Here is a 15,104-nt window from a genome sequence, read left to right as displayed (position 1 = left end):
TGCACGCTGAGCCCTGTATGTGTTTAGTAGGTTGTCCTTGAGATGGAATAGTCTGTCAATTACTGTTTTCCTAATTGTCATAATTATTTCTTAAACTACTGCAATGGTTCTGACAAAAGTGGTATTTTCTAAATGGAGACTGACATGCTAGGAGGCTGGTGTCTTTGCATGTTTTTACTGTAGAGTTTGCACCATTGCTGTATCTTGATTTCGGGCTTCCTAATCTCTAGAACTTCTCTAGAATATGCATAGTAGCATGTATTGTTACAAAATGCTATTTAAAACTTTTGTAAATGATTTCTGAGTCTTCACACAGAAAACAGGGAAACGAGCAAAATAGCTACATTTTTGGCTATCTTTGTTCACAGCAGTTGCCACAAGTTTCTTAAAATACACGAGCACCTTCAGCATCAGATTCTGATGAATGGTTTTTGCACCCTGTTCTCTTTTTTGCAGATATGCAACAACCTATGAATGTCATGACTCAAAACTTTGCAGCTGTGAACCTCAATCCTCAGCCTAACATGATGCCTGTTCGACCCCAGACAAGCCCATTGATGGGAGGGCCCATTCCTGTGGGGATGGGAATGCCCAGTGTGATGTCAGGTACGATGGGAATGACCTCCATGGGACCCACACCTATGATGAACCAGGGAATGATGGGAATAAACATGAACATGGGAGTGCCAGCTACAGGAATGGGTTTGACGGGCACAATAGGAATGGGGGTACCCAATATCGCTATGACCTCTCTGACACCTGGGACTGTACAACCCAAGCAAGATGCCTTTGCAAATTTTGCCAATTTTAGCAAATAAAGATTGTAAAATAAATAAATAAAATGAAATAAAAATAAATGGGCAGACTGAATGAAGGATTTTTAGCTGCACAAATATAGCTGGGGAAGGGATGGAAAACACTGATCAATACTTTTTTTTTCTTTATCAGTTAAAGTGTCTACATAAAGAACCAAAAGCTATTTTCTAAGTGTGGAAATAACTAGTATTCAAATTCTGGAGGGGTGAAAGGTTCTTCCAAGGAATGTGTTAGATGATTTTGCAAAATAATTGTATTGAGACCATCAAAAAAACCTTTCCTGTGTAGAAGAACTAATTTTAACTTTGAGACTTGATGGAAGACTGGAATGGGGGTTGGGTAAAAATGTTTGAATCTAATTTTATACTTTTCTTTTTTCTTGAAGACCTTGACTTTCTTTTCCCCCTCTCCCTGATAGCTTTGTCATAATTGGATCATTCCTTTTACTACCACTGAGTCCACAATTGAAGTCACTCAAGTACTATGATCAGTTTTTTATAAGAATATATATTTTTGTCCAAAAATGGCTTACATATGTGATTATGGCTAATTCAAAGGGACCTGGAATGTATATATACTTTTGCTAATGTTCCAGCCACACTGCTATATTACCCAAATTTTTATTGTAAAAATCCTCTCTCAGCAATTTGGTGATCAACAGTTTTTGGGGGTCTTAACATGCTTCTATTGTTATAACTGATATCCAGTGCAAGTCTGGGAGAAGCTTTATCCAAGACTGCTGGAAGGTTTCCTGTCAGAAAACTCCAGAAAATGCACTTTCTTGCAGTTCTTTTACAGTGGCACTCTAGCATCCTTTGTACCACCAATATCCCTATGGAGCCACTGGTTTAGGGCATCGGCAACAGTCAAAAGGCAAAAATATTTATTTTTTGCATCATCATTACAAAAAAATAACAAGGTGAATTACACTTAAGTTATGTAAATCTATAACCCTACCTAATCCAACAGCATTGGATCTTAGCTTTTATACCACATTTGATGATTCTTTTGTGTAAATATGGCATTAGCAGCTGTGGAGTCCAATAGAGGAGTAAAAAATATATATATTAATAAAGGAAACCTGTAGCAGTCAAAGATTTTACTGATTTACTGAAAACAAAAGGATGAATTAAGGTTTTGGGGGTTTTTGTTTCTCCTGTAATTCTGCATTTAAGTTCACATGAATCATGATTCTAGAATCTGGAATACAAAGACATTGTTATATTCACAAACTGGGAATATTGTTAAGAATAAGCACTATACTATAGGTATGAAATTTATTGCCTCCCTTTTCTTATGTTGGATTTCTTTTTTATTATTAAATTGATAAAACTTTGTTTCCATTGTATTCATAATGTTCTGTTATACATAACATTAAAATGTTCATTAAAATCAATGTTGGGCTGCTTTTCCTTTCATTCCATTTGACGTTTATGAGAGCATTTGGGGAAAAAAAATAATTATAATTTGGGCAAAGTAATTTTTATAAATAATTTAAAATTGTTTAATGACTTCTTATCTGAAGCCTTTCCTATCTGGCTCTACTGTTAGGAATTAAAAATGAAGCAGGCAAGATATCCTGACCCGCTCCAGCCTTGCTAATGCTCCATCTACAACATTTCTAATTAGGCAGAAATTCATGTACTTCAGCTAAGTGGTAATGAAAAGTGATTCATTTGCTGAATAAGAGATGAGAGTGAGTGTAATTAGCTGACTGCGGTTTTTAATCTTTCAACAATTCAATGTGTTTAAATTAGTTTCAAAGAATAGGAGCTTTCAAGTGTTGTTACATCAAAGTAATCAAGGCAAGCTTTAACGGCTGAGTAGGAGAGATCGCTCTGGTTCCTGTTCTGAAACCTTTAAACTTATTTGGAATAATCATCTTCAAAACCTCTAGTTCTAACAGATGGGAAGATTCAAACTGGCTCAGTATGTGCAAAATTGTGGTGGGAAGAAAGCTAGTTAGTTCCTGGGGCGTTAGATGGGTGGTAAGGAAAACTAAACCTATAGTCGGTGTTGCTATCTTAGCTGTGCTGAAGGAGTGCTTCTCAATAGTCTTCAGGAGGTTTTCTGAGGAGTAGGGCGAGTCTATTCATAATGCTGTCCTTTTAAGGTAAATTCAGCTGGTTAAATAGCTGGCTTTGATTTGAAAGATCATGTCCTTGTTTGGGTTGCTCACATCTTTTCAGAGGAACCAGTGATTCAGCTTTTAATCAAGAGATTAATTATAATGAAGCATATTTGTCAGGGGTTAGAATAACTCTGGTGGAAAACATTTGGTCAGTTTAGAGTGGTTCTTTGTGGTTGTGTCCATTATATCTTAGTCAAGGGTACATAGTCTTATGGAGCAGTTGTAGTACTGAACTGATTTCACTGCCCCTACCATACATCGTTCATCTTATGGATCAGTATCCTAATTACGAAGAAGGTTGTATGGAGTGTGAAAAGAAGTTTTTTGAGCCAGCCAGGTTGTCTGCAGGTGAATGAGCACAAAGTCCTTTGAACCAAAATAAACATCAGAAAAGAAAACCCAGACAGATTCCTTCAGAAGATAGGCCAGGTGCATCCCCATGCATCTTCAGCCTGCAGTGATGACAGCCTGTTGCATAGAAGTTTTATCCCATTCTCTCCCTGAGTTAAAGGATATGGATCATAGGTAGCAGTGCTTAGCAGAATATGGTTTAGATCTTTAGATAAAAAGACCGAATATAAAATGGGTTGTGTTTGCTTAAAACAATATTGAACTTGTTTAAGGTGGATATCATAAAATGTGTTTCCATCTCTGTATTTTGGGTATGAGCAAAATAATATATTAAAAATAGAAATTGTCTTTCCAGGTGAAAATGCAAATGAGCTACTGTGTGAATGCTGATAGATGATCTCCCATTTATTGGCTGCTGCCTAATATAACTTGGATATAACCTAAATCATGCTATTATGTTAGTTAGTACAACTCCTTTCTTCATTTTTAAAGCCAGGTCCAGCTGCAACTGCCAACTGTCCAGAAGCCTACGTTTAGCTGGCTGTGTGCTATGTAGCACTTGACTGCATGTTGTGCTATCATACTGGCATGTATTTGGCTTTTCCCCACTGCTCTGTGGCAAAAATCTGACTTCCTTGCTCTTCCCTCTGAATATTCACAAGTTATACTCTACATATTTTTTTTTTTTAAAAGTGTGCTTATATTATCATGCTATTGTCCAAAGTGCATGAGGTTTAAAAACCCAGACGGTAAGCTTTGTGACTGTTGCCAGTGTAGCTGTGTGATTTTTTCACACCAAGCTGAAAAGCAGCAACTGTCATGGGAGTTTGGAGCCTACAGGGAGTAAATAGAGGGAAATAACTGTTTGGTTGTAAAAGGTAAACTTTTACCACCTCTGGATTCTGTAGCTTCTAAACTTAATAAGAATTCAGTTACAATTAGTGAAATCCTTTGTAAAGGATGTCTTTACTTAAGAAGAGGAGAAAGGGGCATCAGAATTCAACCCTGTGTGTGTGTTTTATAGAATCATTCAAAAAATGCATCTTGATGTATATAAAGGAGTAATAAATTCCAGCACAGGTGCAAGTTCAGTGATAACTAGAGCATCCACCATGTTCTACAAAAGAAATTATATTCAAAACAGCTAAACAAGGGTATTTATAGCAGCATCTGTTTCGGCTATATCTGTCAGCTAAGAACAGTCTGACACAGCTTAAGGGAGGTGGGGGAGGGATTTATCAATGAAGTGTTTACATAATGCAGGCAGGCATTGTATACTCAAGGTGATATCAACTATAACAGGATAACAAATATCTAAAGACACTTTTATTCTCAGAGGCCTTTGCTCCAGGAGTCACTCTACAAAATTGCCTCCATGTTCCTCTGTGCATGACTGTAAACACTTTTATAGCATATGACATTTTATAGTACCATCACTTGGTTCTGATTAAAGCTTTTAATGGAGATGTGATTTTTTTTTTTTTTAATCTTTTTTCTTTCCCCCTTCCAAGTTTTATTCCAAGCTGTCACTGACTAAAATTCAGAATTGTTTCAGGAAAACCCATTGGGTTTGCACACACTTTGAAACTCTTTGTTTTAAGTGAAATATTTAATTTGACTGCAGAGGAAACTTGTTTTTTGTTAGTACTCTGAACTGTCAGCACAGTGAAAAATCGCTTATTGTACAGCTACAGGTACTTGCTGGCAGATTTGACTGTCAAACATTAAAAGTATGAATGAGAGAATTGGAAACTAAATACTGAATACCTGTATGCTTTCAATTATTCTGCCCAGGAGCTCTTCCCGCAGCTTGGGAACAGTGGTTGCCCTCTTCTTCCTCTATTGGTAATTGAAGCACAGCTCCTTCTTCGGGACAAAGCAGCACTGTGCTGCCTGCTCCTCGGAGGCTCTTGCTGTGGCATGAGATGGACCGCATGGCTGTGCAGTTCGTTCCCATCAGCCAGAAACACAGAATCAGCATGAACGTTTTTGCCCAAACCACTTGGATTTGGAGCTGACTTTTAATGTCTTAAACGTTTCAGTGGGAGGAGGGCTTCCTGGGGGTGGTGGTGGGAGGATGGTTATTGTTCTAGCCATGCTGCTAAGACCTGCCTTTTGGGGGCTGCTTTCAGTGCTTTGAGAACAAAAAAAAAGGAATAGTAAGTTGCAAAGACAACTAGGTGAGCCTGGTTAATGTTGTGAGACTGAAAGGATGGCCTGTGGAATTTGTAAGTCAATCTGAACAGCTTGTTCAGTGATCTGGTTACAGTTTTATCTAGCTGGGATGCTGTGGAAGTTTGCTTCTCCATGTAACATGACCTTTAAAAATTGAGATGTGTCTTATTTTCATTTTTTATGTGCTTCTGTGACCACTGTTCAGCTAAGGCAGGATAAGAAGCAAGAGAGAAATTCTGCAGAATGTGGAAAATTAAGAAAGGTGCCTTTGCAGAACTTAGGGTATCCCTGGATGGCTGCAGCTGGAGGTTCTTTACACTTAGTAATGCAGGTCTCTACATCTAAGTTCTGCATGTGTAAAGGACAGCAAAGGCTCAGCTAGTCTCTGTTTTCAAAAATGTCTTTACTCCTCACAAATTTGCAGCTTTTTTTTTTTTTTTAATCATGCCATAAGGTACTGGTTCAGTAATTAACTGGTTCTTTAATAGAGCTACAATTACTTTGTTTCATGATAAGGGAAAAAAAGAATGCATTGCAAGACAGAGCTACTTTCGACATCTGGGAACCTCCTAACAGCTGGCTATCTAATGAATATGCATCTGCTTAAGAGGCTGTAGGCCATTAATAAACCAATAGATATAAAACAGAAACAATCTTTGTCAGCTTCAAATGAGATTGGATGCAATGTGCTGTGAAGTGTCACTGTCACATTGAATCGAGCCGGGGAGGTTAACGCTCGCTCCTCGCTACCAGCGGCTCCGTGGCGGAGAAGGCGGCTGCAGCCTCACAGCAAAGGGTGGAGGGAGAAGGCTGGCTTTGCGGGTGGTTTCTGCTGCATTTTGCCTCTTTATTTCTCCTGATGCCGGTTGTGTTTGAGGCACTGGTGACCTCTTATTCGCAATTCCAGCTAGTCTGTCTTTTTTAGTTTGACGGAGGAGGATGTGGTTTGTCCTACACAAATGATTTGAGCGACACAGGAATCGATCACGTGAATAAATGACTGGGGAGAAGTTACAGGAATGTGATGAAAAATGCACCTACTTGACTGAGACCTGGGGCTTTGTAAGGAGACTAAAGAACAGCCCCTGAGCCATGTTGTACAACAGGACTGTTGTAGGTGAAATAAACACTCTTAAAAACAGCGATGATGACCTCATTTGACTGTATAAATATCTCTGCCCCCCTAAGAGTTTTATCTGCACTTGTTCCAAGGTGTGCAGCATTGTATGTTGTCCCAACCTCTAGCAGTGTTTGGTATCTTATATTTGTATTGTTCTGCACCTTCATTTCCTGTGGCAGCTCCCATAAAATGTGAAGAGGATTTAGCATTATTTTAAGTATCCTTATCCTTTCTGCACAGCTGTCTAATCCAGCCCAGGTTAGTCTAGTATGTTCTTCCTTTCAATGGATAGTCAAGCTGAACAGCAGTCTCTTGAAGCAGTGACAGTCATTTTGATGAGAAATGTTAACTAAGTAGAATTTTCTTAAGAGAAAAACTATGATTTAATCTTCAGCCACAGTAATGGTACAGGTTACTGTCACCGGTTGAATAACAGGCCTGCAGGCTCCCCTGGGACAGAGGTAGGAGCAGCTTTTATTTTTGGTTCTGGGGAACTGGAGTAGCAGTCTTGTACCTGCCTCGACTCTGCTTTAGAGCCAGACTTAAACCATCTATGTTTTAGTTCCCCAGAAACTCTCTGTAAATTGAGATATGGAATTGTTTTCTTTACAACTGAGTTGCAAAGGGCAGTCTTACGTTCAGCAGATCACTGTAGCATTAAGCTTTTTGCCCCCAATTTACAGGTTTTAGTTATGAGAAAATGGAAGCATGAAAAGTTAAAATGGGAACATAAGTGCTCTGTAATTACTGCAGATCTTTTCTAGCAAATTCTCAAGAGAGAAAACTATTGCACGTTGTATCATCACATTGATATGATTTAAGCCAAAATCTGTTAAAAAGATTGACTTAATTCCTAGAATAGTATTTGTCTTACCCTTAATTACTAAGTTTTAAACTGGAAGATTATTTGAAGTCTGTTTCAGAGTTGCAGCCACACTGGTGACAAATTTAACTTCTCAAACTTCTGGTTTTACATCAAGGGTTGGTGTAAACTGGAGGTGTAAACCTCTGCACTACAGACGAGCATCTTTGTGGCTTTTGCAGGTGTACAATTTTCTGTTCTTGCTTCAGATGCGAGTGCCGCTGCACTGCCACAGCCTGCGTCTCTGAGTAGGAGCAAGTGCTAGTCCATTTTGAGTAGAGCAGGTAGGTCACTGATTAGCAACCCACCTTCCCTCCCTCAGGAGCTCTGCCTTTCATCCCAGCATTAGCAGGACTAAGATGTTACGGTTTTATCTTTTTTGAGACAGACAAAAGAGCAAGCTGTATAGGAGGGCTGTCCTTTTAAATACTTCAACTTTTCAAGGTCATTTGTGGAGCTTTTATCAATCAGAAAGCTAAATTCATACAAAAAGCATCTATAATGAACCAAGCATATCTTCAACCTTATCCCTTCAGCTGAATACGAATTATCTAGGAAGGTGCTTCAGCGGCCACGTTCACTGAGTTCAGCATCCCTGTGAACATTATATAAAGTAAGCAGAGAAGCCACTACTATTGTAGTTTGGCATCTATCAATTTCTTGTCTTTTTTCTGTAATTGATTTATTAATTATAGCATCTTAATGATCTATTTAAAATAAATAAACCATTTACACCATTTCAAAGGTATTTTGTGATGTTCAGCTGATATTAAAATAGCACCAGCCTTATGTGCTTTTTCAGCAAGTGACCTAATTAGTTAATAAAGTAATTGAATATTAAAAAGGATGTTGCAAGTGATTAAAATTTAAGAGCCTTCAGAACATTATTAAAGCTATAAATCATACATCACTGTTTTAATTTGCATAGCTACAGAATTACTAATGGTCCCACATGCATAAGCTACTTGGCAATTAGTCTTTTAACAAACTGTTGGTGATACTATGAGGTTACCAAAATCTTTCCCCATTTTTGACTTGCAAACAAAATCCAGGATGAGAGAACACTAAGGGTTAAATTCCTAAAAGCCAGGAAATTCTGTTCTTTCACGTGTGTGTCTCTACCCCAGCCTCTGTTGGCTCCTTGTCCCTTGCCCTTCCAGCCAGGGGACCACAACCTCCCAAGTTCCACCAAAGTCTAAAAAGGAGAGGAGGAAGTATCTGCCTCCACCTTGAGCTTCCTAAACTGGGCTCCAGGTGGTTTTCCAGCCCATTTTGATGCCCATGAATCTCCCTGCCTGGTGCTGGGACATTCTCCATTTTTGTCTCATACGTATGACTGTCACAGCATCACTTTCCTTCCCCTTCACCTGGACTCCAGGTCCATAACGGCGCTGGTGGGGCTGAGCAGAGAGCTGCTGACAGTAGGCAGTCGTGCTTGGTCTTTGTCCCACGGACATTGTCTTTGGGCTGTGGGTAAGAGCCAAACCAGGTGCTCGTCACCTTTCACTCCCTACGCTGGGGCTTGCAGCTCATGGGAAACCTTAAGGATCTACAAACAAAAAAGGGTTGGAAAAAAATCACTGATGGGAGCTACCTGCTCTGCCTGCACCGCAGGGTACAGCCTGTTCGCCGGCACAGCTGTGGCAGTGGGGGTGAGACAGGATGATGGTTTTCATCTTCGAGACAAACCATTCTGGCCAGATGAGCTGCCCCGGTCTCCCCTCTCACCAGCATCTCTGCAGTGATGGTTCCCAGCCTCAGGAATGCCCTCCAGCGGGGTACGGTCCAGCGCACAGGCAGAGACCAGGTCTGTCTCTGGCTTTAGGACTTGCAGCCTGACAAGAGAAACAACGGTGCTGCGGGCAAAGCAACCCTGACACTGGGCAGCTAAACAGCTGGAGCAGCCAAAAGCTGGTGAGAAGGCAAACAGCCAAAGCTGTGGCCACAGCCGAGCAACCAGCACAACCGCTGTGTGAGCTCAGCAGCCTCTTCCCCCCAAAGCAGCACTGCACGTTGCATTGCTGCCTCCTCCCTGCACCGCACGGCCCCTGGGCTCCCTCAGCCCCCCCGACTTGTTTGTTTGCTCCCACTCCAGACAGCCTCACAGCAAAGGAGGGTGCCTGAGCCCTTGCTGATTTCCCCACCTTGTTCTCTGAGAAAGGCAGGGTCTTCTCTCTCCTCGGGAGCTGGGACTGCAGCATCCCAGCCCATCGCAGGAACTGGCACCTGTATGGCTCTTGCTCCCCAGCTCCATCATCCCTCGCACACTGCCCAGCTCAGTCGCTGCAGGTGGGCTGCTTGTGTAAGCTGGTACCTTCGTCTTCTAAGTCTCAAGTCCTTTTTTTTTAATGGAGCAAAAAAAGACATTACAGAACAGCATTTACATGCAAAACAAAGATGTTGTTTCCACCCAGTCAGCAGAAGCCTTGATGCAGTTTTAGCTATTAAAGTGTGCTGGCTGCTACATTACCAGGAGAACTTCTTTTTTGTGCTGCAAAAAACTTTTCAGGAGCTTCCTTTGAAGCCTTTCTTGAGGTCAGGGACTGCAGCCTCTTGCAATCTTTCCATGTCAGCCTGCAGCACTTTTTGAAAGCCCTTACACTGGATATTGTGACAAACGCCAGCTCTTTGTTCATTAGTTTACACTTGGTAATAGATGTGAGGCCAGGGTAGAGGATGGCTCTCAGCAAGCAATTCACACTCTGCTGCACTAACATTTGCCATGTCTTGAATAGTTGGAGACAGTACAATCCTCTTTTAAGGGCCTGTGTTTTTAATTAAAACAGCAAGCTGAGGAATGGGTGACTTAGGAGCATTTTGACCCAACAAGGCATGACAAGCACATGGCTGCTTTTAAAATAAATTAATTAATACCTACTATCTTACCGGTATAAAACTGTCAGCACATGAGGAGGGTGGGCAAGCCCAGATACAAAGCAGTTTTGTAAATTAGGCTACGTACATGCAAACATTACTGCAATACAAGGAACACAGCGAGTGCCAAAGGTGAGCTAGAAGAGACTGGAGTTGGTACCAATTCATGCCACTGGGCTGATTTTAGGGCAAGTTACATCAACGACCTGTTTCAGTGCACCTGGACTCCACCACCCAGTTTCACTTCAACATTGCAACGTCACCTGCTGGCGCTCCCAACATCAAGGTGAGAAGGGGGCCAGGAGCCCACACTGGGGTGACACATCTGCTCAGGGGTGCCTGCGGGTGCATGTTTGGACGAGCATAGCCAGTGCTTCCCGCCAGGTAACCCTTTCCCAGCCCCCGGTCGGTAATTGTCTCGTACACCACATGCTGCCCGTCTGGCTTTCAGATGTGCCTGTGCAAATTTGGTAGGTGGTTTTTTACCCATGAAGCTCAAACCCCTGACTAAGATCTAACTGTAGGCCAGGAAGCACGGTCATCTCACATACAAACAGTTTTTCAAGCATGCCAAAATATTGATGACACCCCAAAGACAACTCTAAGTGACACTGGAAGAGTTACCATCAGAGTATCTTCCCATCACATGACCTGCTATAGCATCTGCACCAAAACCTTAACTTCCAAAAAACAACAGGACAGGCACGTTCCCACTCCTAGCCACATTCACAAGGTGTTAGAGCAGCTAGCAGGAGAGGCATAAACATATTCCCTTGAGCATTGCTTTGAACCTGTTTATCCCTGGGTTTGGAACTGCCTCCCAGCAATGCCCTGGATGCAAGGAGGTCCTGCCGAGAGTCCCCCCCTTTTTTCATCTTCCCACTGCTTTCATTTTGGAGCCTCCAAACAACTATAAGTAAGTTTTCCTCCAGTTGTTTCTTCCACCATTTTGACAACTTTGGGATGTTGCCTAACATTTGCTTGCTTTTCCCTAAAAGAATCAGCAAAACCCTCTTCTTCCCAACAGAGAAGCGTAAGATCAGTAACTTTCTGCTTTCTGGTCCAGCTTTCCCCACGCTCGCAATACAGACCACTGCTGACTTCAGCCTCTGCAGCCACGGCATCGTTTTGTGCTCTTTCCGCCGAGCACGGCGCAGTATCCTGTTTGCTGTCCTTCCTGCTGCTCTATGCCATTAGCACGATAGTATCAGTTTTTCCACTCAAGCTCCCACATCCTTTTCCTGATCAACACGTTGTATGGTTGTTCCATTGACCACGTTCTGATGGGAAAAACTTATTGCGCTTGAGCCTCGTGCTCCAGAAGGGCAGGACAGAAAGGGGCTGGTTTCCTTCTTCAAGCCTGTGCTGGTGCATTTACAGATTGCTCTATCACAGCATCCATACTCTCAAAGCATATTACTTTATAGGATTTACTCCACTGCATCATTGTGCATAAACGATACATGATTTCTGCCTGTACACGTGACAAGATACGGATACCCATGCGGCGCTGTTTTACAGCCTGGGCAGCATCTGCTAGTGGTCGCTGTTTGCAGCTGTGTTCTAGTAAGCCCACCACCAAGCAGACTGACTCCTGCTCTCCTCCCACAGCCAACGTTTCCTCCAGCCATGGCCATCATCCACACTGGATGGCTGCAAGACTCCTGCTACTACTCTTATACCCAAACCCACGCACGACAGTTACCTGTGAGAGCCGTGCTGCCGCTCCTGCAGCTTGGCCTGGCGATGGTCCCCTCTGCTAAGGGCTGCCTCCCATCAAGGTCTTCAGATTTGTGTCTGCATATTCCCTGGGACAAATCCAGTGATGTTTTGCCTACCCCGGTGTTCCCTTTGCAGGCTCTGGTGCAAGACCCAGAAACGGTTTGCAGAGAACACCCCTAAGCCAACACAGGGCAACAAATTTTTGGCCAGTTCCTGCGTTGCCTCCTGTTGTCAGCCCCTGGCCTGGAGGTGAAGGTTCTTTCCCAGTGGCTTCAGCCATGCGATTGCTCCAGGGCAACTATATTTATGGGGGAACTTGATTTGGCCTATTGAGGTGGGAAGCGATGTTCTGCGGAGATCTAACACGTATTCGGGGCCTGACCTAGACACTGCAAAGCAGCGGATGCCGTGTCTGACGATCACCCAAACTCTGGGCTTGAGCTAGGCAACAGCCCGCACGCACCCCAAGGATCCGCTCTGGATTTTTGGCTGCCCCAGTCTCACCTCCACCCGTTCTCAGAGACACGGGTGGGATGCAGAAGACACAGCGAGGAGCGCGTCCACCCCTTACGCACCCTGCCATCGGGGAGAGGACGGCGGAGAGCCCACCCCACCACCCGCACGGCCTCCTGCAGCCCAGCAGGTGCCCAAGGGCGGCGGTTTTGGGGAAACCCGCTGCCCCCGGGAGCCGGAGCGCTGCCCGCCCCGCTGCCTCCCCCGCCGCCCCCGGGAGCCGGAGCGCTGCCCGCCGCGGGGTTTCCCTTCAACCTACTGCCACCTCGTGGGGAGCGAGAGCAGCGAGCAAGGGGAGATGCCGGCCCGGGGCGGCAGCAGCATTTCGAGGTTGTTTTTTTTTTTTTTCCACGTTAGGGACAGGGAAGGGGCAGAGGGGAAGCAGGCAGGTGTTTGGGAATTGCAGTCGAGTCCGGTCCCTTCAGACCGCACTGCTGAAGTCACCTCCAGTTCATTTTGAATCATCCCTTTTTCTTGGAGGGAGCATCAGAACATTTTCTGCTCGTTAAGAGCGGTGACGGGCCTTGGCAGAGCCCGCCTGGCATTTCCACCGCTGCGCTGCCCGAACCTGAAGGGAGGATCTGGCCAAGACTCCCAGGTGAAGAAAGAGCAACCTGAAGGGCTGTAACACGTAGGGGATTCCTTGAACAAACTTTTTGGAGCATTTAGTGCCCACAGAAGAGAGACATCCAGACCCCTGAAAGTTTCTCCAGTCCTTTCCCAGAGAACAGGGCCCCTGTACAGACCAGGAGCACACCTCACCCCCCTGCGGTGCCCGTCCATCTCCTGCCTGGGATGGGTTTCCCCAGAGGGAGCACCAGGGCTGGGTCCTCCCTCTGTTTTGGCCCATTCAGACAGGCAGTTGTAGGAACAGGGTCTGTGGGGTTTGGAGCTATGTCCCAGAGGAGTCCAGACCATCAAAATCAAGGAGCAAAAGCTTCTGGGCAATTGGCACAGGTCATTGTTTAGATATACAGGATCTAACTATTCACTCTCCCAAACTACCCTTTAAAAAGGATCTGCATAAACAGTAGTATCCCAGAGCGATTTCTTTACGTCTAGACCTGTGCGCTTCAGGATGGGGCTGTTACAGAAGACATACCCAGGCCCGGTCTTACCTCTGTATCCACCATTTCCTAAGCGTAAGGCAGCAATGCTGCAGAGCTGCACAGAGCAGGCAACCTCACCAGCAAAATCACCCCAGCAGTAACGACACAACCAGCAGCTGGAGGGAGAGCAATGGCAGAGCTGGGTAACAGTGAAACCCAGGTGAGCAAATTAAATGAAATCCCAAACTCAAACACTTCAGCCGGTCAGAGACCAGTATAGATGACCGGCACACAAAAGAGATTTAAGAGTGACACAGGTGGCTATAATAAAAATACCTGTTTTAAAATTTGCCAAATATTGCAAAATGTGAAAGGAGAGGCGAGGAAGAGGAGAGAAGTGCCAAGACACTGGCAGGGGCAGGTGGAACAAGATCCTCAAAGCAGCCATCAGGATCCAAACAATTACCTTCTCCTGTTGAAAGCTGCACCCACAGCCCAAGGTTGTGAAGGAAACCAATCTTGTGAGATGCAATTATCTTGTCAGAGCTTCACAAAAACCACACCTCCATTCAGCAGAACTGAGGCAGACTGGCATTATCAGAATATCCAACTCAGCTGGTGCCATTATGTACTCTTCCGTTTCTATCCACTGTCCATTAACTCAGAAACCTAATGATACCTATTTTAAATATTGAAATACTTGCTCAGATTTCAAGCAGGCTATGAGCATCACCCAGACTGACCCATAAACTGAACATGCGAATCAGCAACGTACTCATCTGTATTATTAAAACTTCATTTTTTACATACCCTTCATCACTCAGATCATTTAAAGAGTTGAGGACTGCAAGGTTGTGGAAAATTAATAATCAAACCTAAGAAACTGTCCATGTTATGAAAGATGACTGGACAGACTCATAAATGCCAAGATGAGAGAGATCTCCAAAGCTTGCAAGAAACTGTGGGGAATAAGCCAGTTGTTTGGGATAATAAATCATTCACAGCAAGAAGATGCAGCTTGAAGTTGAGAAGAACTGTTCAGAGAATTCAGGTAGCATTTGATCAGGAAAAAAAAATTGCCTCGGTATTGCTAAAAAGGCATAACTTCTTATAGCTAGGAGGGATGTCCCCTCCCCCCAATTTTTCTTTTTAAAAATTTCAACACTCTTCTCAAAACAGGGACAAAGCAACATCAGAAAGAGGAGGTGAAAGCTTTATAGAACTCCAGGAGAGCAGTCAAGATCAGAACTAGAATTTGTGACTCTCCCTTACCACTCCAGCTATAGTTTTTCCTTAATTTGAGCAATACTCTTATTGGGTACGAGAAGACTACCTGCTTAAATACTCTCAAACGTATGTCCCCTGCATGCAAAAAAAACCAACCCACACCACAAATCACAGGAAGCAAACTGACAACAGCAGAGGTATTTGCTTTAAGAGCAGCTGGAGCAAGGTCAGACATTATTGCACTCACGATGGAGCAGGTGGAGA

The 15,104-nt window shown here is 43.6% G+C and overlaps 1 protein-coding gene and 1 long non-coding RNA gene across 2 annotated transcripts in view; both read left to right on the top strand.

Annotated features, from left to right (window-relative positions):
• CLINT1 (clathrin interactor 1) overlaps nucleotides 1–2,212 on the top strand; it is a 53,522-nt gene extending 51,310 nt beyond the window's left edge. The window contains exon 12 of the mRNA XM_052816276.1: nucleotides 457–2,212. Coding sequence (XP_052672236.1) covers nucleotides 457–818 — 362 coding nt within the window. The 3' untranslated portion in view covers nucleotides 819–2,212. The remainder of the gene's footprint in view (nucleotides 1–456) is intronic.
• Nucleotides 2,213–6,607: 4,395 nt separating this feature from the next.
• LOC128134401 (uncharacterized) lies at nucleotides 6,608–8,087 on the top strand. Its single transcript, XR_008232738.1, has 3 exons — nucleotides 6,608–7,054; nucleotides 7,638–7,739; nucleotides 7,844–8,087. It is a non-coding gene; the product is annotated as an uncharacterized LOC128134401 (long non-coding RNA).
• The last annotated feature ends 7,017 nt before the right edge of the window (nucleotides 8,088–15,104 follow it).

Source organism: Harpia harpyja, chromosome 20 (genome assembly GCF_026419915.1).
Source record: "Harpia harpyja isolate bHarHar1 chromosome 20, bHarHar1 primary haplotype, whole genome shotgun sequence".
NCBI classification, from domain to species: Eukaryota; Metazoa; Chordata; class Aves; order Accipitriformes; family Accipitridae; genus Harpia; species Harpia harpyja.
The sequence above is the reverse complement of the archived record's forward strand: the minus strand, read 5'-3'. Positions and strand labels throughout refer to the sequence as shown.